The 26228-nt window shown below is 37.6% G+C and overlaps 3 protein-coding genes across 4 annotated transcripts; 2 read left to right on the top strand and 1 right to left on the bottom strand.

The window, feature by feature from the left end:
* Positions 1 to 4666: 4666 nt before the first annotated feature.
* LOC149014652 ((S)-8-oxocitronellyl enol synthase ISY1-like) lies at positions 4667 to 6507 on the bottom strand. The gene is made up of 2 exons (XM_089155497.1): positions 6290 to 6507; positions 4667 to 6162 (listed from the first exon to the last, which is right to left on the bottom strand). Exons 1-2 carry the CDS (start codon positions 6326 to 6328, stop codon positions 5017 to 5019), a joined length of 1185 nt encoding a protein of 394 aa, XP_089011623.1. The 5' UTR covers positions 6329 to 6507; the 3' UTR covers positions 4667 to 5016.
* Positions 6508 to 10280: 3773 nt separating this feature from the next.
* LOC149014651 (uncharacterized) lies at positions 10281 to 12721 on the top strand. The gene is made up of 3 exons (XM_089155300.1): positions 10281 to 10340; positions 11409 to 11746; positions 12178 to 12721. The coding sequence occupies exons 1-3, from the start codon at positions 10281 to 10283 to the stop codon at positions 12719 to 12721; spliced, it is 942 nt and encodes a 313-aa protein (XP_089011426.1).
* A 7900-nt stretch (positions 12722 to 20621) lies between these two features.
* On the top strand, positions 20622 to 23015 carry LOC149014650 ((S)-8-oxocitronellyl enol synthase ISY1-like). 2 transcript variants are annotated; one of them, XM_089156951.1, is made up of 3 exons: positions 20622 to 21315; positions 21453 to 22586; positions 22696 to 23015. In XM_089156951.1, exons 1-3 carry the CDS (start codon positions 21277 to 21279, stop codon positions 22723 to 22725), a joined length of 1203 nt encoding a protein of 400 aa, XP_089013077.1. In that variant the 5' UTR covers positions 20622 to 21276; the 3' UTR covers positions 22726 to 23015. The 2 variants fall into 2 exon arrangements, with proteins under 2 accessions (XP_089013077.1, XP_089013076.1); XM_089156950.1 differs by having other exon boundaries at positions 20624 to 21315; positions 21450 to 22586; positions 22696 to 23013.
* Positions 23016 to 26228: the final 3213 nt, after the last annotated feature.

The following is a 26228-nucleotide window of genomic DNA, read 5'->3' as shown; positions in this document are numbered from 1 at the left end:
TTCTCAGTTCTTTCTTTAAGCACTCTGAGACACACCGAGAGAGAGAGAGATGAGCACGAACATGGAGAAGGAACAGCAGCCCAAAGGCGAAGGAAAGCCTACTCGCTGTAGAGGTAATTGATGGTTCATATGAATGAATATAAACAATCCTTGCCCAGATTTTCAATGGTATCTTGATCAGTTAGCTTTTAACTGAATGATGATCATCCACAATTACAGCGGCACTATCAATTCATGGATTATTATTGATTAGTTTTGACATAAATCGATCTCACCATGTTCAAGTGAATCGAGTGAACCAGACAGTTTTCTTATAAATTTTCAAAAATTAAGTGAAATTTGATTTGATAAAAATACAAATTTATATTTTCCTTCACCCCCATAAACAAAATGATCATTTCAGTTTCAAAGTTAGCAGAAAAGTAATTGTGGATAATTCGATATTTTGCAAAAAGTGGGCAATTTGATATATTTCCCACTTAAGTGGGCGGTCGGAACTTAGGCTCAACTTAAGTGGGAGGCATGAAAATAACTCAAACCAAAAAATATCAAATTATTTTTCCACCAACTTAAGTAGAAAAGTTCAGGAACCCACTATTCGGTGGGTTCGGCTTTGCATGGGTTGGGAAATGCTGGTCGTGGAGGAAGATGTAGTGTTTGTTACAGGGGGTCAATAAAACCCTATTGGTTTGAATCAGTCCAAACCTGCCTTGAACCCAACCTAAGTTCTTTTTTAATCCGAAGGGTGGGTTTGGGATTTGGATTACAAAGTAATTGGTCCTTGCGGGGTCTAGTAGGGTTCGGATTTACCCTTGGGCCAATCCAATTTGGCCCTATCTAATCCTGTGTTGGTTTAGCCAAATTAGAATTGTTCATATATTAGGCCTTGATAATTATTCAATCGAGCATTCAAGTAAGTTTCTCAGAGGGTTAACCTAGTTGGCAACGTTAAAATTTCTCCAACTAAGTTTTCACAACTAATAATAAGAGGTCAAGAATTCAAATCTTCTTGGTGCCACTATCTTATGCAATTCGTTTTTTGAGGGTTAAAATCTCAAGATAAGAGTAAAACATGGCTAACTCTACCGTATTAGAGTAAATCAATGGGGTTTGGTTTGGGGTATTTAGCTCTCCAGGCTAAGGTTGGGTATGGCCTAAGCCACCCAACGTGAGGTGTTGCAGATAGCAGGAGAAGAATGAAAAGGTTGAGGCCTACTAGTAGTTGGGTGGAAGAATAAGAAAGAATTTTGGGATTTGTTTTTTAAAAGTGTGAATTTCACATCATCTCTCTCTACTTTTCTTCTTTGTACGTGATCACTGTGACAAAAGATCGGTTTGGGGGGTTGCCATGGAAATTTATCAGGTTCATTTCATTTTCAGAAATGGATCATCCATATCCATTTTCTTGTAGATGTGTGACATTTATTGCCACCATTTGATGTGATGTTAAAACACATGTCACACATCTACAAGGAAATGAAATGAATTGATATTGGTCCGAGTTGCCATGCCCACAATTATTCCTAACAAGGCAATGAAGTACATCTTTCATTATTCCTAGCAAGACTTTTTCTGTGTGGTACAAGTGATTTCTAACAACACAGTTCCGTTTCCTTTATATACGGTTCTAGTGCCATCACCAAAAGAAGTTTGTAGTAACATACACTTCTTCTGCTGGTAGTTCAGTTCTCTCCAATATTTAACTGATGGAGACCAATGTTGAAATTTGTTGAGGAGGAATCTATATGAACCTTTGAAAGGTTATTGTAGTCACAACACTTTGTCAGAGCTGGAGCATACTATAGGTATTTTCTTTAACGTATTTAGATACCCCAATTTGTGCAATATGGATACCAATTGTGTCTTCACCCCAAGATCAATCAGCCCAAACCTTAAGGTGTAATCAGAGTATGTTCAATGCTTAACAGAATAACAACCGGGGGAGAGAGAGAAAGAGGAGGAGAAAATTCAATATAAAAAATGAACTCAAAAATAGGTTTATATAGAGCCCCAAAGGGAGTGGGTGTGAAAGGGTAAGGTCACTTCTCTTTGTGAGGGTACCTATTCAACTAACTTTCTTAAAGGAAAATGCCTCTCTAATGGCATCTCTACATTTTCACCCAGTAATGGGCTTTCCAGATTAGTTGCACAGGGTTTGATCACTAACCCCAAAGTAATATTATATAGGTTCTTACCATACATAAACTAGATAATTAGCTCTATGTGGGACTAAAGTTTCTATTATAAAAACCATAGGATAAAAATAGTATTAAAACATATATTTATATAAAATAATAAACCTAAAGTTTTAAACATATTTACAACAATCAATCCAATGAAAACCCAAATTGAACCGACTTGGATCCAATCAAAGAATTATAGGATGATATCGATGTAATAAATTATTCAACAATCAAAATTAAATTCATATAAAAACTACCTCTAATAAATCCCCAAAATTACTCTCAAATTTCAAATCCTTCTCCCCTGTTTTCATAACTGCTAATAAAAGATTATTTTTTAGGAAGAAAAAAAAATTCTCCCTTATATAATTGTGTTCATTGGATAACTTATTGTCATTTGTCACATTCTTACTTAGTGAATTGTAGGAAATTGCAAGAATACCATGTCAGCACAGTGGGATAGTTTTTAATGCATTTGCTTTTCTCATTTCTATTTGTGTTGAAGTTGCCACCGTCAACCATCCTTCTTGTTGAGTATGGCTCATGTTTTTCATTCCGTCAACCATCCTTCTTGTTGAGTATGGCTCATGTTTTTCATTGTGTTACCGAGGAATACGTGGGTCCTGCTCCTCACTGAGCGAGCGAGGGTATGCGGGCAACACCCCATAGCGTGTAGGAGGTCCATGTTTCTGTGGGCCTTAGAGTTTCTTTACAGGTTGGACTTGTGCCCATGAATAACTGTGGCGTAGGATTTCTATATATATATATATATATATATATATATATATATATATATATATATATATATATATATATATATATTCTCTTGTAACAAAATATTAAACGTTGTTGTTGTTTTTCAGAAGAATATAGTGAAAAACCTAATGTTGTAGCAGTTAAAATTCGTGTCTCCGTCTTTCTCGTTTTCTATTTGATTGTGTGTAATTGATCACTGTAATCTTTAACACTTCTCTTATTCTTTGAATTTGCCTGTGTTTGTCTGTCACTCTAGAATACCAGGGAACAATCTCCACTTCTCTTTTTCCATAAATGCTCTACTTGGCACCCAACCTAGCTAAATGGAAAGGGGACCGTGAATGCTCCACTAACTGAAAAGAATGTAAAGGAAAGACCCATAGTAGAAGGAAGAGGAGTTAACAACTTCAAGAGCAGGAGAAGAAGAAGAGCTATAGATCAAACTCCATCTTTTATAGTATCTAAACTGTTCATCTCTGATAGTGAGAGATGAGTTAGCTAGTGGTGGACAAGATCAATTGGGTCTGACACAGTAATTCCTTTGTTTTTTCTTATTCTTTTCTTACTTGGTTTTCTTTTCTTGTCGTCCCCTGTGTAATTATTGTCTAAGCAAACCTGTCTGTTTCTTTGGTTGCTTACTAACCTGAATCAAATTCATTATTCGAACAGAAAGACATACGAGATTCATACTCCAAAAGACAAGTACGAAAATGTGGGTTTTATCATCGGCATTACTGGAATCGTGGGCAACACACCCTTGCCGAGGTACTTCCCCTCTCTGATACCCCAGGTGGTCCTTGGAAGATCACTATGAACTGTTTCAGGGTTTAGGAGAGTGAAAAGAACTCTTCAAAGTATTTTAATATATATTCTCTAGAACAGAGGCGATTTTTATTCAATTTTCCACAAAAAAAAAGAAAAAAAAAAACAAAAAAATCCCTAGCAGATTGGAGGATGGGGTCGCCATTTGTTAAATTGTATTGGGTCGGGTTATAACCCGTATCCAGATAGAGAGGGTAAGGCGGTGGAAATAAGCCTATAAATTGTGGATCATTGTAAAACCCTAAAACTTGAAGACAATAGCCTCATTTCTCTTGTGGACGTAGGTCTCTGGCCGAACCACGTAATCTCCTCTTGTTTCTTTTAGATCTTACATCTTCTTCATTGATTTTATATTGATTATACAATTAACACCATTATTGTAATAAAATTAGAGTTGGAGCTGTAGGTGTTGATTGACAACTAGTCAAAAATGAAACCAGAGTTGAAGATAGGTTCTGTGGAAAATGAGCGAAGAAATGGCTATACGGGCATGAGGTAATGGATGATGGTTATTAACAAATTAGTCAAAAACTAATAGAAATTACTTGAAAAACTAATAAAAATGGAGTGCAAAAACAGAGACGCAGAGGTAGGCAAACAACCCAAAGTATTGAAAAGCGATGCTTGTCTAAAGAACAATAGGTCATGAGTCATGACCCACCATCACTGTTTCTACAGAGACACCATCACGAAAGAGATCAAACACAGCATCAACTCAATCAACATCAACTCTCGATTGAGTAGCCGGAGACAAAGGCGGTAAGAACAATGGCTGGGTTATGTTTAGAACAAAGTCTCGACTTTTTTTTTATTTGTTTCTTGCCGTTATTTTGTAAAATTAATACTTCTAGGGAAGTAAAATTGTAATTTGGAAACTTTTAAACTTTAAAAAATGAAGAATAATATTCCGTCGGATTTTGACGATCTTCGCAGCCGTGAACAAAAATCCAAAAATGCCTCAAGTTGGTGCATTACAAATGCTTGTATATTTGTCTGCTGCGTAATCCACAAGAAGGAATAAAGCTAACACAACCCTAATTACATTACAATTCACAACGATACTAATCATATTACAATTTACAACAACATCAAAGCTAACACAATCCTTCCCTTCTCTGTGTTTTAGTTCTTATTGCTTAGTGCTTACCCCAAATCAAGTCGCCTTTCCTCCACTAATCGATATTGTTGAGTCATAGCTGAAGCTTTGAAAAACCCAACCAGAAAAGAAAGATCTTACATCATGTCAAGTTCAGACTCAAGGAACAAGCTTGAAGGTCTTCATCTTGTCTATCCAAGAAACAAAAGATTTGGTGGAGTTCCTGAAACCCACAAAGCCATGTTCTTTGCTCTTGTTCATAGAGCTCAAAAACGATTCTTGAGCCCCAAGAATAAAATCTGCGAACCACCATAATCCTACATCTTCCAACTTAGTGGGTACTAGATCGTTCTCCTTCACGATCTTATCCCACAGAGGTCCTTTATCCTTCATCAACTCCTTCAAGGAAGGAACCCCCTCTTCGTATTCGGAAGGGCAATCTATCTCGAATTGCTCTGCAAGAACTTTCCAGAGATGCTTCCACTTGAAGACATCACCGTTGACGCAATTGAAAGCTTCATTCTTCGCATAAGGATCTACTGATGCCCAAATGTGATGCTCGGCAATCAGATCCGCATCAGAAGCCTCAGCGTAATTGTTCCAAGCAGCTCGAGTGCCTGGGAATCTGAGGGGCTTACCCTCGTATTTGCAGATAGTGGCGTAAACGCAGAGAGTTCCGATGATGTTCATCAAACTGAAAGGTGAGAAGCCAAAGATACAACCAGGGCGAAGGACAGACCAAGTCAAGCTGTCCTTCTTCTCGATTTCCTGCAACAGAATATCTTCTAATGTGTAGTAAAAATTGGGGGTAGGAAGGCGAGGAAGATCATCATCAAGGGGTGGATCATGAGGACGAGCCCTGCCTGAGATGAAATCTTCGAAGGAACCCAGATAGTGTTTGGTCCCTGTTTGCAAGCATATGTGTTGGAGATTGGGCGCGTTGGGAATGACAGCTCTGAGAACGTTGTGGAACATGGCGCCATTGATCTCACAGTTTGCAGATTCGCTTTCTTTAGGAGCCCAGGAGACATAGAAGATGTGGGTAACATCGGTGAGAGGAGAAAGCTTAGCTAGGGTTTCTTGGGCGTCGGAGATATCACACTGGATGTATTCGATCGGGTGATCGGCGTTCCAGGAGGGACGAGGACGACGAGCGACACCATAGACCTTCCAAGGACCGCCAGGGGTGTCGGGTAGAGGAAGAATCTCGGCTAAACTGTTGCCCACGATTCCGGTGACTCCGATTACTAGCCCCACACTGTCGTGCTTCTCCTTTGAATGATCTTCATCTCCAGCTAATTTCTTCTGCTCAAACACATACCCATTTCAAATTCAGTCCGATTATCATGAAAAGTAGTAGAAGAAGAAGATAATAAAATCAATAGATCAAAGAGAGTTAAAGAAAGCAAAAGGTAAGAGAAATCGTCATTGCCTTAGCAGCTCCGATTGCTCCTGCCCACCACCAACTCATTTCCAATTTCTTGTGCAGACGAAACTGGAAGAAGACGAAGCGAGACGCAAATAATCATAAACTGAAGAAGGTTACTCTTATCGCAAAGCTGTAAGGCTCTGGTTATGACTGTTGTCAGTCGTCACCAACCAAAACGCTCCATGTCGTAGGTTTATATGTGAAACAAGGGACTTTTGGGCAGAACGATCATTCAAAATACGTCCATGCCAAACTTTGAGGATAAATTCTTTACCGTCCATGTCAAACTTCGAGGCTGCTTCACGTGAAATTAATGAGATGTACCTACGGCAAACGGTCCAAATTTTTTCTTAAATAATGTAAATATAACACTATTGAGGTTTTTTTTTTTTTCTAGTATTATTTTATTATTGTGGGCGAACGTGTCATTGTGATCGAGATCAGACATCGTTTGTGGGTCCACAACAGTGGAATTAGACTTAACTGAAAACGAGGAAATGGTCGGCATGATTTTCGGAACTTAGAGCTACTGATATTAGCACCTCAGAGTGGGCCCTGCATAAGATATTACAGCGGGCCCACAAGCCCATAACAAAGCCCATTAGTCCTATAATTAAATATATATTATATGTATAATTATATATGTATATATATATATATATTATATATATATATTATATATTATAATTATTATATATATTATATATCATATATATTAACCGACTTAAGAGGACCGACTTAAGAGAGATTAGAGGAGGAGGTGGCATTTAGGATAAGATTGAGAAATCAGATGCAGAAAAGGAGAGGCAGTATGCGTGGAAACAGAGGAAGGTTAGTTGAGAGAGAAGAGTGGAGTGAAGAATAAAGAAGTTACAGAAGAGGAGAAAGAATTTTACCTGTACGTGGAAGGGAAGTGAAGGCAAGAAAATCAGAGGGAATAACGTAGAGAAGAGAGAGGAAGTAGAGGAGGAAAGAGCAAGGAAAGAGAAAGGGAAGTACTTGCAGTTGCAGTTGCAGAATGTATACAGGAAGGAGAGAGAAAGAATGAAGAATGAATAATAAGGCCATTAAATGAGAAAGATGGTAGAGTTGGAAGATTAATGGGAGTTGTTACTTGTCCGTGAGGTGAGTTGAGTTGAGAGAACAGAGAAGAAGAGTTAAGGAGAGAGAAAATAAGTGGAGTGTTTAAGAAATTGAAGAAGAAAGAAGCCATTAAAGAATATTAAGAAGAGAAGAGAAGAGACAGAACGTGCAAGAGGAGAGAAAGAAAAGTGAGCTAGAGGAGAGAGAAGAAGTGGAAGTGAAGTGAAGCATAGAGGGAAATAGAGATAAAGGGCAGCCATTAAAGGCCTTAGAGGAGAACGTGGAGAAGAGGAGAGAGAGGGAAGGAGAGAGAGGAGAGGGAGGAAGGGGAGAAAGTGGAGGGAAGCCATTAAAGGAAGAGGAGAGAGGAGTGGGGAGAAGAGGAGAGAGAGAGGGAGTGGAGACAGAAGAGGAAGACAAGAAAGGAGAGAGAAGAAAACCGTGGGGAGGAGAGAGAAAGGAGGAGAGAGAGAGAAAGAAAATAATATAAAAAGGGGGAAAATTCCCTGTTGGCCCCCTACGTTTTGTAATTTTCGTTGATCGATCGAGATGCAAGGAGAGCGGATTATGATGGAACCAAGGTCGGGACACGCACGGAACAGGTAAGTAATATTGACCAACCTATGTATGATAAGTTGGTGTTTTCCTTTAATAGATATGTAGCACATGCACATGGCAACATAAAAGCTATTTATGTATTCATTGATGCAATTCATGGAAAGTGCATGATATATGTTGTGTATTGAACAAAATGCATGGAATTGGATGACAATTCAATGATTAGATTGAATTGGTTGAAATGGAATGTTGATAGTGTGTTTTGAACTTTTAATTATGCATTTGCAAGGATGTTTATGCATGTTAAATGTAAATTATCATGTTTTCATATTTAAATGATGGAATGGCTGTTCATGAGATTGATGATGTTCGATGAGATTGAATGATATCATGCTCTCATGTTTAAATGATTGAATTGTATGGAGTTGTGTCCACTTTACTCATATGATGCTAAATGATGATTGAAATGAAAAATGTATATTGAAATGGGCGAGCATGGTAATGCAATACTGGAATTGAAGATGAAAAGAGTAAAAGAAAAAGGAATAAAATGTAATGGCTTCGTAGAGTCCTGGTACTTATGTACCCAAATGAGAAGGCATGAAGCAAGACTGAAAAGTGAAAAGATTGAGTCTATGCTGATGGCAATCCACGAGGTGTACAAGGCCTTGTGCCTAGAAGCCACTTCGGTGGTGAAGAGACAGAAGCCACTTCGGTGGTGAAGAGACTGAAGCCACTTCGGTGGTGAAGAGACGAAGCCACTTGGTGGTGGAAAGAGACGAAGCCACTTCGGTGGTGAAGAGACTGAAGCCACTTCGGTGGTGAAGAGACGAAGCCACTTCGGTGGTGAAGAGATAGAAGCCACTTCGGTGGTGAAGAGATATGTGCATCCTCTGGATTTGCCTAGGCTCAAGACTATAATGTCAGATAACTGAAATGCAAGTAAAAGAAAAGGGAAAAGGAAAAAGGAAAAAGGAAAAAGAAAAGAAAAAGAAAAATGAACAGGAAAAGGAAAAAGAAAGGAAAGTTTGGAATGTATGATGTTATATGATTTTGATGACAGTGATGTGATGATTGATACATGATAAATTGCCTGACTTACTTACATGGTTGTCTTTATTGCTTACCGGGCGCAAAGCTCATTATTGTAAATGTTGACAGGTACTCAGATTCATGATAAAGGCAAGGTGTTGCCATCTGTCAATGCCTTTAAAGTTGTAGATGTAATCTCATTCATTTCGTTACGTTTGATGTTTGTATAACTGGACAGTGAATGTATATATTTCTTTGAGACTGCATGTATTGATCTAGACACTGTTGAAAGGTCAAATGTAAATATAACCGGACTTTAGACTGTGTACATATATATGTTTATGAGGCAAATTGTCAACCAGGTTGTTTGTTTTTGAGAATGTTTTGTCTAGCATTTTGTTTTAATGATTATAAAGAGGTGTTAATGAAGAGGAGCTGTCACGTGCCCTAGTGGAATGTACGTGATGTGGGCCCCACCAAGCCTGTGAAAACTGGGGTCGTGACAGAGGTGGTATCAGAGCAATAGATTCTGTAGACTAGAAAGACCGATGATATAAGAAATGAAGAGAAGAAGGCTTATAGTTGGGGAAAGTTAATTTTGATTAAGTGAATGGACTGATCGGAGGACCAATTGTTTGACTGATAATATTGAGGATTTGACTAGTGAAAGAAAGATGAAAAAGCCAGTGAAAGGATTGACTATATAATGTCATAGATTGTGATGGCTAAATTGGAAAGAATGGATGTTTGTAAATGTTGAGTTAAGGTATGGTGATTAGGAAGGATGAATGTTTGTCATATTAAATTGTGATGTGATGACATTTCTGGAAACACCGAGGCGAATTGTGAATATTATGACTGAACTCGTGCATATATACGAGTGTAGTGTATGATATGAGGTTTGTATCTTCACTAATAGATATATATGACTGTAGTGTATGATGTAAGGAGTGTGACTTGCATGGATGATAGTAATGTACTAAGATATTATATCTTATGGATGAATGGTTCTTCAATGACTGAGATGATGATATGAATGATTGTATGATTGAACTGAATGAGTTTAAGAACTCTGTATTTAAGCTTATGACTGCATGCTGAGTAATAGTTTACATTACTTTGTCTATGCATGATTACATTTTGGTTTGAAATGTATATTTGTTGCAAACATAATGACAAATGATTTCTCATATGAAGAACTGTGTAAATGTTGGACTAACATGGATGAAAAGGCATCGTGCTGACAAGCACAACCCTTGTGGTTAGACTATAAAGTGGAAAGACAGGGTTTGAGCCAATAACAGCAATCAATGAGATGTACATGGCTTTGTGCCTTGAGACTGAAAACCACTTCTGTGGTATGACTGAAACCACTTCGGTGGTATAGACAGATGTACATTCTCTATGATTCGCTTAGGCTTATGACGAAAACTAAAATGACATTGAAAGGATTTGAAAATGAGTATCTTTGATAGTGTACATTCTCAAGATGAATGAATGATGTATTTACGAAAGATATCTGAATTTATGTCAGTTATCGATTATGAAAAGAAATTTGGGGAGCTCTCTAAATATGCACCTCATATGAGAAGCACTAAAGAAATGAAGGCTCAACAGATTGAGCAAGGGCTTAGGTTAATATACAGAGAGCTAGGGGTGTTCATCAATTAAGAACCTATATCGATGTGGTGCATCGATCTCAAATATATGAAAGTATTGAGAAGGCAGAGGGATCAAAGAAAGAGGAAAAGAAAGGTGATGATTAGAAGTCTTTTAAATGTGAAAGATTTTGATGTGATTCTTGGAATGGACTGGCTACTTGTAGATCATGCCAGTGTTTTATGTTATGAGGGGATGATGATACTAAGACTTGTAGGGGAACCTGAAATCCAATTCTCAGGATTGAAAATAAAGTCTTCCCCAACAAGAATGATCTCAGCGATCCAAGTTAAGAAATTGCTCAAGCCAGGATGCTAAGGGTATTTAGCTTCTATGCAAGATTTAGAGATAATTGGGGTGGCTTTACCTAAAGTACCAGTGGAAAGAATTTCCTGATGTCTTTCCATAAGACTTGTCAGGGTTACCACCAGAAAGAGAAGTGGAATTTGCTATTGAACTTATCCCTGGTATAGCCCCAAAATCTAAAGCTCATATAGAATGGCTCCAAAGTAACTAAAAGAATTGAAAGAACATCTGCAAGAATTGTTGGATAAGGGGTTCCTACGATCTAGTGTATCTCCTTAGGGAGCCCCAAACCTATTTGTGAAAAAGAAGAAGAAGAAGAAGAAATGATGGGACGTTGAGGTTGTGTATTGATTATAGAGAATTGAACAAGGTTACTATCAAGAACAAGTACCCCTTGCCTAGAATTGATGATCCATTTGATCAACTACAAGGAACAAAAGTATTCTCTAAGATTGACTTGAGGTTATGTTATTACCAATTGAAGGTGAGGGAGGAAGATGTGTCAAAGATTGCTTTCAAGACTAGATATGGACAGTATGAATTTCTTGTCATGCCTTTTAATGAAGAACATGAGAAGCATTTGAGAGAAGTTCAACAAACTCTAAGAAATGAAAAGCTTTATGCTAAAATTGGCTTGACAGTGGCAGGACAAGACCCGAGGTCCCCCGCCATGGATTGGGCCAGACCAACTAATGTGACTGAAATGACTGAAATAAGGAGTTTTCTGGGACTAACTGGTTATTATAGGAGATTTATTGAAGGATTCTGTAAAATTGCAATGCCATTGATTCGACTCACTAGAAAAGGAGTCAGCTTTGTTGGGTAGATGAACGTGAGCAATTTGCAAGAGCTGAGGCGAAGATGAGTAACGATACCTGTCTTAAGTTGCCATATGGAACTTGAGGATTTGTTATATATAGCGGTGCATCAAGAAATGAATTGACTTGTGTGCTTATGCAACATGGAAAGGTCATCATCGCATATGCATCAAGACAATTGAAATCCCATGAACAAAACTACCCAACTCATGATTCGGAGTTGGCAGTAGACATCTTTGCATTGAGGATATGGAGACACTACTTGTATGGAGAAAAATGAGAGATATACACTGACCACAAGAGTCTCAAATACATCTTCACCCAAAAAGAATTGAACTTGAGATAGAGAAGATGGTTAGAATGATTGAAAGATTATGATTGCAATATTAACTACCATCCTGGTAAGGCAAATGTGGTGGCTGATGTTTTAAGTAGGAAGTCACAAGGATACTCTGCAGCTCTAATAACGAATCAGCCTCATCTTATAGAAGATGCAAGGAAGATGGAAATTGAGGTTATACTTGGAGGTAAAGTTACAGCGTTGGTTGCAAACTTGATTGTGAAACCTTCCATTCTTGATCAGATTAAAGAAAAACAAAAAGATGATACTTTTCTACAGAAGGTTAAGGGAAGAATGAACGAGGAAAAGTTGATAGATTTTAATGTTGATTCAGCTAGAATCATTAGATATAAATCAAGGTTGGGTGTGCCTCAAGATGAAGAGTTGAAGCATGAACTGATGAGGGAAGTACATAACAGCCCATATTCAGTGCACCCTGGTGGGACAAAGATGTATCAAGACTTGAAAGAGAATTTCTGGTGGAATAATATGAAGAGGGAGATAGCGGAGTATGTACAGAAGTGCATGACTTGTCAATTGGTAAAGGCAGAACACCAGCGCCCCTCGGGTTTGTTACAGCCCCTAGACATACCTGAGTGGAAGTGGGAACATATTACCAAGGACTCCATAATGTTATAATGCAATTTGGGTAATTGTGAATAGACTAACAAAGTCATCCCCTTTTCTACCCATCCAGATTGATTTTTCCCTAGACAAGCTGACTAAACTATATGTGAAGGAGATTGTGAGGTTACATGGAGTACCCAAGTCTATTGTGTTGGATCGTAATTCCAGATCATGATTAAACTTCTACACAGCTCTTCATCCTCAGACAGATGGGTCCAACATATATGATGTGTTTCATGTTTCTATGCTGAAGAAGTATGTAGCAGTTCCTGCTCATGTGCTACGATACGAACCGTTGGAACGGAAAGAAGATCTTCCCTATGAAGAGGAACCAGTTGAGATACTCAAACGGAAGGAAAAGGAATTGAGAAACAGGGCGATACCATTAATGAAAGTACGGTGGATCAGTCACTCAGGTCAAAAAGCCTCATGGGAGATTGAATCTGATATAAATACTCGATGTCCCCAGTTATTCGATGGATCATGTATGCAAATTTCGAGGACGAAATTTATTGTAAGGAGGGGAGGATGTAATGCCCCGCATCTTTTTCTAGTATTATTTTATTATTGTGGGCGAACGTGTCATTGTGATCGAGGTCAGACATCGTTTGTGGGTCCCACAACAATGGAATTAGACTTAACTGAAAACGAGGAAATGATCGGCATGATTTTCGGAACTTAGAGCTACTGATATTAGCACCTCAGAGTGGGCCCTGCATAAGATATTACAGCGGGCCCACAAGCCCATAACAAAGCCCATTAGTCCTATAATTAAATATATATTATATGTATAATTATATATATATATATATATATATATTATATATATTATATATCATATATATTAACCGACTTAAGAGGACCGACTTAAGAGAGATTAGAGGAGGAGGTGGCATTTAGGATAAGATTGAGAAATCAGATGCAGAAAAGGAGAGGCAGTATGCGTGGAAACAGAGGAAGGTTAGTTGAGAGAGAAGAGTGGAGTGAAGAATAAAGAAGTTACAGAAGAGGAGAAAGAATTTTACCTGTACGTGGAAGGGAAGTGAAGGCAAGAAAATCAGAGGGAATAACGTAGAGAAGAGAGAGGAAGTAGAGGAGGAAAGAGCAAGGAAAGAGAAAGGGAAGTACTTGCAGTTGCAGTTGCAGAATGTATACAGGAAGGAGAGAGAAAGAATGAAGAATGAATAATAAGGCCATTAAATGAGAAAGAGGGTAGAGTTGGAAGATTAATGGGAGTTGTTACTTGTCCGTGGGGTGAGTTGAGTTGAGAGAACAGAGAAGAAGAGTTAAGGAGAGAGAAAATAAGTGGAGTGTTTAAGAAATTGAAGAAGAAAGAAGCCATTAAAGAATATTAAGAAGAGAAGAGAAGAGACAGAACGTGCAAGAGGAGAGAAAGAAAAGTGAGCTAGAGGAGAGAGAAGAAGTGGAAGTGAAGTGAAGCATAGAGGGAAATAGAGATAAAGGGCAGCCATTAAAGGCCTTAGAGGAGAACGTGGAGAAGAGGAGAGAGAAGGAGTGGAAGCAGAGGAGAGAGGAGAGAAATGAGAGAAATAGAGAAAGTGGAGGGAAGCCATTAAAGGAAGAGGAGAGAGGAGTGGGGAGAAGAGGAGAGAGAGAGGGAGTGGAGACAGAAGAGGAAGACAAGAAAGGAGAGAGAAGAAAACCGTGGGGAGGAGAGAGAAAGGAGGAGAGAGAGAGAAAGAAAATAATATAAAAAGGGGGAAAATTCCCTGTTGGCCCCTGCGTTTTCGTAATTTTCGTTGATCGATCGAGATGCAAGGAGAGCGAATTATGATGGAACCAAGGTCAGGACACGCACGGAACAGGTAAGTAATATTGACCAACCTATGTATGATAAGTGGGTGTTTTCCTTTAATAGATATGTAGCATGCACATGATAACATAAAAGCTATTTATGTATTCATTGATGCAATTCATGGATGATGCAATTTGTGTATTGAACAAAATGCATGGAATTGGATGACAGATTCAATGATTAGATTGAATTGGTTGAAATGGAATGTGGATAGTGTGTCTTGAACTTTTAATCATGAATTTGCAAGGATGTTTATGCATGTTAAATGTAAATTATCATGTTTTCATATGTAAATGATGGAAATGTCATGAGATTGAATGATGTTCAGATGAGATTGAATGATATCATGCTCTAATGTTTAAATGATTGAATTGTATGGAGTTGTGTCCAGCTTTACTCATATGATGCTAAATGATGATTGAAATGAAAAATGTATATTGAAATGGGCAGAGCATGGTAATGCAATACTGGAATTGAAGATGAAAAGAGTAAAAGAAAAAGGAATAAAATGTAATGGCTTCTGTAAGTCCTGGTACTTATGTACCCAAATGGGAAGGCATGAAGCAAGACTGAAAAGTGAAAAGATTGAGTCTATGCTGATGGCAATCCACGAGGTGTACAAGGCCTTGTGCCTAGAAGCCACTTCGGTGGTGAAGAGACAGAAGCCACTTCGGTGGTGAAGAGACTGAAGCCACTTCGGTGGTGAAGAGACGAAGCCACTTCGGTGGTGAAGAGACGAAGCCACTTCGGTGGTGAAGAGACTGAAGCCACTTCGGTGGTGAAGAGACGAAGCCACTTCGGTGGTGAAGAGATAGAAGCCACTTCGGTGGTGAAGAGATATGTGCATCCTCTGGATTTGCCTAGGCTCAAGACTATAATGTCAGATAACTGAAATGCAAGTAAAAGAAAAGGGAAAAGGAAAAAGGAAAAAGGAAAAAGAAAAGAAAAAGAAAAATGAACAGGAAAAGGAAAAAGAAAAGGAAAGTTTGGAATGTATGATGTTATATGATTTTGATGACAGTGATGTGATGATTGATACATGATAAATTGCCTGACTTACTTACATGGTTGTCTTTATTGCTTACTGGGCCGCAAAGCTCATTATTGTAAATGTTGACAGGTACTCAGATTCATGATAAAGGCAAGGTGTTGCCATCTGTCAATGCCTTTAAAGTTGTAGATGTAATCTCATTCATTTCGTTACGTTTGATGTTTGTATAACTGGACAGTGAATGTATATATTTCTTTGAGACTGCATGTATTGATCTAGACACTGTTGAAAGGTCAAATGTAAATATAACCGGACTTTAGACTGTGTACATATATATGTTTATGAGGCAAATTGTCAACCAGGTTGTTTGTTTTTGAGAATGTTTTGTCTAGCATTTTGTTTTAATGATTATAAAGAGGTGTTAATGAAGAGGAGCTGTCACGTGCCCTAGTGGAATGTACGTGATGTCCCCCCCCCCCCCCCCCCCCCACCCCCCCGCCACAACACCACCAACACCACAACCCCACCCCCCCCACCCACCCCCCCCCTTTTTTTTTTTTTCTTTTTCTTTCCCCCTCTTTTTTTTTCAATTTAAAATAACCATTTTACAAAAGAAAAAAAAATATTTTTTTTTTTTCCCTTTTCCCTTCTTTTCTTTTATTTTTCCCCCCCCCCCCCCCCCCCCCCGCCCCCCCCCCTCCGCCCCGGCGCCGCCCCCCCCCCTATTATTTTAAAACCACCCCCCCCCCATCAAACCTTATCCAACCCACGTTCAAGATTTAAAAAAAAAGTTCCGCACGGGTTTTTGTATTAAATCGGTACGGGAAAACGGTTTAAACACGGTATCTAGTGCAGTACAATTTTTGTACGAATGAACTTATGCCACTTTTGTTATTAGTTCATTAAGATCCTAATGAAATTGTGATCAACCAATCGATATAATTTGAAATTAATATAGATAAAGCAAATAAAACTAATTATTAGAGACAAAACAAGTAAATCTAAGAAGAAAAGTGAATGATGAAATGAAAAATGAAATAGGGAATTAGGGATAGGGAAAAGGTTAAGCGTTTTAATTGTAAAATTATAATTTATATATATATTAATTTGGTATGGTACCAATTTGGTACGGTTTCGGTATTTACCAACGGTATGAGTACTTAAAACCAGAACCGTACAGAAGAAATTCGGTTTCGGTACATACCGTACCGAATTTTGAACGGTACGGTACGGTGCAGTTTTAGACGGCGCGATTCGGTATGGTTAAACGGTTTCAACACGCAATTGACACCCTTACCATCCATGCCAAAAACTCCGCTCTCTGTGTGTCCTCGAAAAAGCTAAGCCCTCCCCCCAAAAAAAAAAAAAACAAAGCATCCACCACCTTCTAGAGAAGGTGACGATTTTCAACGTTGTAATGTCAGGGATCTATAGAGGGAACGCAATTGGGTTTGAGACGGTAAAAGGCTGAATGGGACAGAAGACCCGATGGAAGATTTGCAGTTTTTTATGATCAGTATGATATGGATTTCTTGAAGTGCTTGCATCTTATTTGTGGTTTTGGGGTTGATGTCCTAATGAGGAAGGGTGTTTAAATTTCTTATTAATGGCTGAATCATCCCATCGTAATCCCTAAAGTTTGATCTTTTCATTCTGAACCAAGAAACTAGAGAACAAGGTTTAAAGTATTGGTATCGAGTATCGTATCGGTCATGTGATTTTAAGAGACATATCGTTTCATATCAAGTATTGTATCATTTTGAAAAATGTATTTTAGTATAATTTAATAGAGAGACGTATCGAGATGTATCATGTCGGTTGTGTCAAATATAGATACATATCGGCTAATATCGTATGGTATCGTGGAATACTTTAAACCATACTAGAGAATGGCAAAAAAAAGAAAATAAATTGTTATCTAAAAGCGAAACAAGCATTACATAACTAAAACTAGCTTTCAGATCTACAGCTAAAAACACCACGGACAGAAGGAACTCAGCGAAGCCCTATGGCAACATCGTAAAGAAATAGACCTGAATTTCGCCCTAACATTATCAATTGCATCGCTACTCTAAACTACGAAAGTGATAGTTTTCCTAGTTAGGGTTTTCACAAAAATCTCCACGTTGTTAGTCGCTCAAGCTTCTGCAAAAGTGTAGGAGCAAAAGAAGAAGAACGACTGAAAAGCATTCTCATTCTCATCCAAAACAACTTTACCGCAGGCAATAAATTCAAATCTCTTCCCTTTCTCTCTGATTTGGAATTTGGATTAGCATACATCAATCTCACCAGCTCCAGGTGAATGGAGTGAACTAGAGAGTTTTCTTATAAATTTTTATAAATTAAGTAAAGTTTGATTTGATAAAATTACAAACTTATATTTTCCTTTACCCCATAAACTTATTTTAGTTTTTTATTTTTATTTTTGGGTTAGTGATCATTTTAGTTTCAAAGTTAACTGAAATGTAACTGTGGTGTGGTTAACTTAATATTTTGCAAAAATTCAATTTGATATATTTCTCACTTAAGTGGGAAGTCGAAAACTTAGGCTCAACTTAAATGGGAGGCATGAAAAACACTTAAAACAAAAATTATCAAGTAATTATTATAATTATTATTGGTTTAAAGGGTGTTTTATAGCTATCAAGGGTATTCTTTTTTTCGTTTGTGATGACAAAGAGAATATCTATATTACTTAATAGTAGCAGATACATAGCTTAGTAGTCGCATTTTACCCCCAAAAAAAAAAAAAAAATAGTGTCCAATACATTCAGTTCCTTCTTATATTCTATGGTGGAGTTAGATGCTAGATAGGTGAACTATTGTTGGAGTGTGGGTGATCTAAACATGTTGACCTTAATATCTTTAATACAAGCAGTTAATTGTACCAAAAGGGAGACATATACTAATGGACAGATTTTGTGTTTCGGAGGCAAAAGTAGAGCAAACACGTCTTCCTCATTGCACCATATATATCTCAGAGAGTTGGATATTCGAAAGTCGGGCTTGATCTATTTTCGTGTGTAAACCAAACAAAAGTGCTTCAGTGATATCTCCTTCCCTAGTCCTCTTGTGTTGACATACTATGGAAGGGAAGTTTGTGTGGAATACATCAAGCACATTTGCTGAGTTTCTTCATGCAACTTCCTGGGTCTTCGTTAAGTTAAAAAAATTGAGCATTGTTAATCTACGCAAGGATTGATTTCCTCATTTAGGAAACAAACTTGTGAAATGCAACATTCGCTTTGTTATTACTGAACATGCTTTTGCTAAAAATGTTGATCTGGGAGGAGGAAATCATCTATCTGTCTTTTTGCAATGGCAGTAGGTAATCTTCGAGTTGTGCTTAATAATGTAGTGTTCTGCTGAGCTGATTGAGTTGAAGATGAGTTTTTGTGGATATATATTGTAATTGAACAGATAATGTATTTTGCTCTGGAAGATTTGACTACTAAATATGGTCATATAGTCTTTCAAATAATTGGTGGAATCCTATAAAGGGCAAAGTTAAGGAAATGCTAAGTAGATAAAGTTCAGGAACCCGATGTTGGGAGGGTTGGGCTGAGGTGGAGCTTCGAGTAGGGAAGGATTGGGAAAAGGTGGCCGTGGAGGAAGACGTAGCTAGAGAAGCAATGGTTAATTTCATTTCTACTTCCTGTAGGGTCGTAGCTAGAGAAGCAATGGTTAATTTCATTTCTACTTCCTGTAGGGTTGGTAATGTGCAGTGTTGGAGTTGTGCTTCACTGCTGTGCAATTAATGTGCAACACTGAACTGCAAAGGGTGAGGATCAATTCTAGTGTGTCGGTTTTGTTTTTTCTCTTTTTTTTTTTTGGGTTAGTCGGTGTAATTCAAAAAGTGGAAAAAAGAAGAAGAAGACCACAACGGGTCAATTTCTACCCCCATAATTGATCATCACCATTCACAACACTGAAGCCAAACACTAAGTGTTGGGATTTACAGGAGAAGAATAATGGATCATTTTTTTTGTGGGATTCAGTGGTAGTGAGTGCTTGTTGGGTTCCCCCATTTCTTCTCCCCTACTTTTTCTTCTCTTTTATCTCACATTATCCCACAAGACTCATAGTTTTTTTCACTGTTTCTCTCTCTCCTTTTACTTCTACATCTTTGATCTTCTCTCTTTCCTCTTCTTCTTTTACATTTTGTTCATCACTTACATCAATTACTTATTATGCATTTTTTTTTAACCTTTATCGTGCCATACTGTCATTATATGTTTCTACTTGTTTGAAATCTCTTGAAGGGATCAAAGACATGTACCAGTCTCTTGGTCTTTAGATCAAGGATTTACTGAAATCTTTATTGATACCCCTACAACTCATCATTTAACTTTGTAGCTTCATTTTTTCGACTATGTCATTTGAATAAATGATTTGATTACACACATAAAAAAACAGACAATGGTTTGTAATCGAGAGAAAAGGTAGTCATAGGAGTATGGGATGGGGAAAAGAAAGACAACATGCAGTGTACCTGTAAAGATAGTAAAATAGCTTCGGCACAATACAATGCAGCTTACGATTCAGATCAAAACTTGTAATCAAGACAAAATCTTGACCATTCAATTCACCTTGTCTCTCGTACAAGTGATATTTTTAGATGAAATTTAATTACCGAATTTGTAATGGAGATTTTGTCTCAATCGCAAGTTTTCATTTCAAACTTCGACAGCACACTCATTTGTCTCAGCCAAATAGAGGTCGATGGAGGGCAATATAATCGAAGTATTTGATGTCTTGTCAGTTCACATCTTCTCTCTCTAGCTCATCCTCTTTTTCAATTATTTGATGTCTTGTCAGTTCACATCTTCTCTCTCTAGCTCATCCTCTTTATGAGCACGGCGACAAAAGACAGTGGGGATGCAAGCAATGGCATCAACTGGGAACTCCTGGGTTCCTGTATTCTCCTGTACCGACCGCACTAAAGGAGCCATCCCCAGAAGTATTCGTAACAGGGCAATGAGGGGCAGCTTTCGTTATTCCTAACAACACTTTTCTGTATGGTCCAAATGATTTCTAGCAAGACCGTCCTGTTTTAAGTTTTAACCAGAAAAGGAAAATAAAACAATCACTGCTTCTCTTGGTAGTTCAGTTCCTTCATTCTCTACCTAACACATTAAGTCTATTCTTTTTTTCTTTTGGTAATGCAGAACTCATTTAAAGGAAAGAGAGCAATGTCGGAAAATTTTCCCTCAAGGTTTGACAAATGAGGAGAGAATAGGAAGAAATTGTAGATAAGGATAGATTATTTCCCTTTTTTCCTAATATAAGTTTTAATTGTCACTGTTAGATTTATTGTCACCTGTAACAATCCTATAATTGAAGAAGATTTGAGCACAGTGTGATGCCCTCTATCAGTATTTTATCCCATTGACTAGAGAGAGAGAGGGCCGAGTCTGAACTCTGACGTTGCCTTCCACACAATTCTTGTTTCTTAGAGTTTCTGTTTTTGTTGAAGTTGCCGTCGTAGACCATCTTTCTCATCCTCTTTGAATCTGCTTGTGTGTCTGTCTGATTTTGCCACTCTAGAATACCAGAGAACCATATCCACTTCTCTTTTTCCATAAATGCTCTACTTGCAACTATAAATGCTCTACAAAACCCCAATAAACGTATAAGGGGAATACCCAGAGTAGAAGCAAGGAGAAGTGAACAATTCAAAGAACAGGAGAAGAAGAAGAGCTGCAGATCGAACTCCATCTTTTTTCGTATCTAAACTTTTTTAATCTCTGATAGTGAGACATGAGTTGGTGGTGGACAAGATCAATTGGGTCTGCCACGGTAAGTTAGTTTTCTCTTCTTGTCGTCTTGGTAATTATTTTTAAGTTCTGTTCCTCTTTGATTTCATTCGTTGAGCAAACATGTTTGTTTGTGTGTGTGCTTGCTAATCTGGATCAATTTCGTTATTCGAACAGAAGACAGATGAGAATCATACCCCAAAAGACGAGTACGAAAGCGTAGGTTTGGTCATCGGCGTCACCGGAATCGTCGGCAACAGCCTCGCCGAGGTCCTCCCTCTCTCCGACACCCCAGGTGGTCCTTGGAAGGTCTACGGCGTCGCTCGCCGGAACCGCCCCTCCTGGAACGCCGACAACCCAGTTCACCACATCCAGTGCGATATCTCCGACGAAGCTGACGCCAAAACCAAGCTTTCCCCTCTCACCGACATAACCCACATCTTTTATGTTACCTGGGCAGATCGAGGCTCTGAATCTGCAAACTGCGAAGCCAATGGCGCTATGCTCAGAAACGTTCTCCGTGCTGTGATACCCAATTCCTCAAATCTCCGTCACATCTGCCTTCAAACAGGAACAAAGCATTACATGGGTTCCTTCGAGGATTTCGTTACAGGCGTTGCTCGACCTCATGATCCTCCATTTCACGAGGGTCTCCCACGCTTGCAGACCCGTAATTTCTACTATACCCTTGAAGACATCCTTGCAGAGGAGGTTAAACAGAAGAACGACTTGACCTGGACTGTGCTTCGTCCTACTACAATCTTCGGTTTCTCACCTTCTGCTTTGATGAACATAATTGGGGCTATCTGCGTCTACGCTGCTATATGTAAGCATGATGGCATGCCTCTGAGGTTTCCAGGAAGCAGAGCAGTTTGGTACGGTTACACAGATGCTTCCGACGCAGATCTGATAGCTGATCAGCACATATGGGCTTCTGTGGATCCTCAAGCGGAGAACGAAGCTTTCAATTGTGTTAATGGAGATGTGTTTAAGTGGAAGCATCTGTGGAAAGTTTTGGCAGAGCAGTTTGGGATGGAATGCCCTGAAGAGTATGAAGAGGGTGTTCCTAGCTTCAAGGAGATGATGAAGGATAAGGGACCTGTGTGGGATGAAATCGTCAGGGAGAAAGGGCTTTTGCCTACGAAATTGGATCAAGTAGGGGCTTGGTGGTTTGCAGATAAGGTTCTTGGTGGGTCTCAATCTCTGTTGACGAGCATGAACAAGAGCAAAGAGCATGGTTTCTTGGGTTTCAGGAATACCACCAAATCCTTCATTTCATGGATCGACAAGATGAAGGCTCTGAAGCTCATTCCTGTAACTTGAACCCACCCTTGGCTCTGTATTTTATTTATTTATTATTATTATTAATTTTTTTTTTACCTTTTGTGTTTGATCCTAATGGTATTGCTTCTTCGTTTTTCAGGAGGATAGAAAGAATCTCACTGGAAAGTGAACTTTTTGCCATTGGAGGGCTAAACAAAGTTTATTGAGATTTAATGATTCAGAGCCCTTGGTTTGCAAGATGATGAAGATTGGATGCGTCGACCCATTCCTTAGCCAAGCTCACAAGGTCATCCTAGCTAAGGAATGGGTCGAGCCTTGTGATGACATTTTGTCAATTTTCATTCCTTAGTTCAGATTGAACCTTGTGTTTTCATGCATTTAGCTTTCGTATTTTTGTGTTTCTTTTGATGTGTCTGTATTTCCTTTCAAGTTTATGAATGAAGTTTTTTTAGCTTCGTAAAAAATAAAAAAAAAAATAAAAAGATGATAAGAGTATCTAACTCTCTTAAAATTGTCTTATATTAGAATATTGTGCACCGCTTGTTTGGAGGATTATTGTGTTCCAATTAGATTCCTTTCTTTTGGTTTTCACTTTTCTTATAGATTGGTGAGTCTTTAACTTGTTAGAATTTAATTTTATGAGAATGGTCATTGTCTTGAGAATGTTGGTCATACTCTTTTCTTTTGTTTCCATATAAGACTTTGTTGGAAATTTTTTCCACTCTCGCATTAATATGAATGATTTCAAAGGCAAACATTTTCATGAATGGAAGGAATTTATCCAATCAAAATTTAAGGGTTGTGGGGATATGGATAGAATTAACCAAATCTATAATGCATTAATTTGGTGCATTTGGAATACTAACAATACAATTATTTTTCGTGGTATTGATGCTTTCATACACTATACTATATTACTATGAATCACTTTTCCTCTTTATTAGCAGATATCCAAAACTTCTTGAACATTCCTCAGGTCCCAAATCTTCATTAGCAGTTCATTGTTGCAAATCACTTGAAAGATGTTATATGTTTTCAACTTTTTGTAGATAGTTCATGCGAGAGCAACACTAGAAAGGGAGGAAGGAGTTGTATTCTCTGAGACACTAATAGAACTTCTATTGCTGCACAATCAGGGGCGGAGCCAGGATTGAACATGGAAGGGGGCCGAATGTATGTGGGCCAATGTGGGACCCACTGGAGGTCCCATCTTAGAATATATTATTATATTTTAATGTAGAGTCAACATTAAAAATTAGGTAAATTAATAAAAAATTCGTGAGTGAGAGAGAGAAAAATAATTTGAGAAGAGAAAGTGAATCCGATGTGGAGAGATTTAGGAAAATCAAGTTTGCTACTACTTCATATTTGTGAGCGTGTGATGAAAAAAAGAGAAAAATAGGAATAAGAGGAAATCATGAGAGAATAAATAGAAATGAAAATAGGAGAGAATATATAGGAGAAATTCTGGATCGTGAGTTAGTTTTAATTAGAATTTAACTTTTATTCCTTAAAACTGGGATTGAATGATAACCATTGATGAGATTATGAATGACATTTGTACCCATCATCTTTATCTTAAATTTTGGAGGGGCATAGTGGTATTTCACATTTAAAAATAGAGAATAAGGAAAACAGGATATTTCATTTCAAAAAATCCGGGGGGGGTGTGCACAATGCAACCATGGTTTTGGAACTTCTTGATGTGAGAGATGGCCTACTTCTTGCACTTTCTTTAGGAGTATCTCACATACAAATGAACTCTCCAATCGTTTTAACTCTCTATGGTTTTAGCTCTTCTTTTGATTGATCTAGTCTTAGTTTAGTTTCTAAAATTTTTAACCTTGTTATAGACTTTAACGTGGTTTTGTTTAATTTTGTTCCTAAGACTAGTAATGTTTTTGTTAATTTTCTTGCTATGAGGTCATGTTATTTTCTCTCTTATTCTTGGTGGAATATCATACCTTTAGGCAATGTTTAAAGTATCCCACGATACCATACGATACTAGCCGATATGTATCTATATTTGACCCAACCGATACGATACATCTCGATACGTCTCTCCATTGAATTATATTAAAATACATTAGTTAGAGCGATACAATACTCGATACAAGACGCTGAAGTCAAGAAAGATTACAAACCCCTATTTGATGAGTTGACGTATAAAACATCCAGACTCATCTTCTATGATCATTTATCAGAAAACTAAAGAAAAGATAAAATATTAGAATGCCTCAGAACTTAGAAGGCCTTTTTCTCCTTTGATCCGGTGTTGTGCAAATCCTTTCTCTTCTATTTGTCAATCAATTGCTGCCGAATTATTTTAAAATCTTCAATGAAAAGGATAGATCATGAATTATATATTATGATTTGGTAATGGATAGTCAAAACATTAAAGGGCAAGGAAGGGACCTTGTGATCAAAATATTCACGCCTTTATTACATTCCTTGCTGGGTTGTCTCATGACTTGTTCGTTTTCCAAATACGTGCTGCTGCGTCATCGAATTAGGGTTTGGCCCTAATTTCTCTTTATTTATTTATTATTATTATTATTTTTTGGCTAGAAAGCCTTAATTCTCTGGGTCTAACAGTCATTAATTCATCATTATTCTAACACAAGGCCAGTAGGCTAAAAATTAATCCAAGTGGTCCAACACTATTCCTAGTAAAATTGGTAGCACATTGAGAGTTTTCCCCGGCAAATTTTGATTATAGGAATAGAGTTTATGGGTTAAATCATTTTCATTCTTTTTTAATATTTATTCAGTAAATTTTTGTGGTCAAACTCCTTCATGGGGTGATTCAAAATCATAGATTTTTAGTATAAGGGTGTCTCTTACATATGGGGGATGTGGATATTACATAGGCCATTAATAATGGTCAAATCTATAATCTCTTCAACAAGAGGTGTTGGTATTACCAATTGAGTAACCCTGACATAGATTCAGACTCATAGATTGTCAGAACATTTTTGGTTTTTTTGAGTAAAAGACATTTTTTTTAAAATTTAAAGGTTAAATGATTTAATTTATTCAAGATTGCTCAGTTGATAATGACTTAATGTCTCCGACTAAAAAGTTGTTATTCTAAAAATGTAATTAGAGTACATGTAAATTGATTTGGATAAACCTCAAATTCGAAAAACAACAATTTATCAAAGTTTGAATTGATACATTTTAAGAGGTCAAAAGAAAAACTTCAATCCAACTTTTACATGTAAAGCATTCAAACGGGATTCATCATTTGAAATCCTGCTAATTTAAGTAGGATTTTATTTATCTACTTTGAATGTTACTCCTACATTCGAAGGAAAGAAGATGACAAAGGAGAGAAAAACATAAAATATTCGTGTGAGAATAAAAATTATGAAGATACAAGAATGGAATAAGAGTAGTGGTTGTAGATGGTAGAGGAAAACGAAAAAGAGTTGAGCATAGGGTTTTTCGTTAAAGAATATTCTTGTCTTTTTGATAAATTTAACTTGCTTACATTAATACTTAATTTTGATTTCTTAGCAATACTAAATTTCACTGATATACTTAGGTTTAATTAATTTTAAGAGCAAATTGCATTGACACTCCAAAATAGAGGCTTTTTAAAGCACTGACACCCCACTTTATATTTAAAAAACATAGACATCTCAATTCATTAAGGGTCAATTTGGTTAC

The sequence above is a fragment of the Hakea prostrata genome, chromosome 5 (assembly GCF_041222555.1).
Source record: "Hakea prostrata isolate BN-2017 chromosome 5, UWA_Hpros_2, whole genome shotgun sequence".
Classification (NCBI taxonomy): Eukaryota; Viridiplantae; Streptophyta; class Magnoliopsida; order Proteales; family Proteaceae; genus Hakea; species Hakea prostrata.
Note: the sequence above shows the minus strand (reverse complement) of the source record. Positions and strands in the feature narration are given on the sequence as shown.

What these genes read in the sequence shown, in the direction of transcription:
- LOC149014652 (XM_089155497.1), bottom strand. Translation starts at nt 6,328, where the DNA reads ATGAGTTGGTGGTGGGCAGGAGCAATCGGAGCTGCTAAG. An exon ending in GAGCAATCGGAGCTGCTAAG is followed by an intron (nt 6,163 to 6,289) that starts GCAATGACGATT and finishes GTGTTTGAGCAG; the next exon opens with AAGAAATTAGCTGGAGATGA.
- LOC149014651 (XM_089155300.1), top strand. Translation starts at nt 10,281, where the DNA reads ATGGCTTTGTGCCTTGAGACTGAAAACCACTTCTGTGGTATGACTGAA. An exon ending in TGACTGAAACCACTTCGGTG is followed by an intron (nt 10,341 to 11,408) that starts GTATAGACAGAT and finishes TACCAATTGAAG; the next exon opens with GTGAGGGAGGAAGATGTGTC. An exon ending in AAAGGAGTCAGCTTTGTTGG is followed by an intron (nt 11,747 to 12,177) that starts GTAGATGAACGT and finishes TGTTTTAAGTAG; the next exon opens with GAAGTCACAAGGATACTCTG.
- LOC149014650 (XM_089156950.1), top strand. Translation starts at nt 21,277, where the DNA reads ATGAGTTGGTGGTGGACAAGATCAATTGGGTCTGCCACG. An exon ending in GATCAATTGGGTCTGCCACG is followed by an intron (nt 21,316 to 21,449) that starts GTAAGTTAGTTT and finishes TTATTCGAACAG; the next exon opens with AAGACAGATGAGAATCATAC. An exon ending in AGGCTCTGAAGCTCATTCCT is followed by an intron (nt 22,587 to 22,695) that starts GTAACTTGAACC and finishes TTCGTTTTTCAG; the next exon opens with GAGGATAGAAAGAATCTCAC.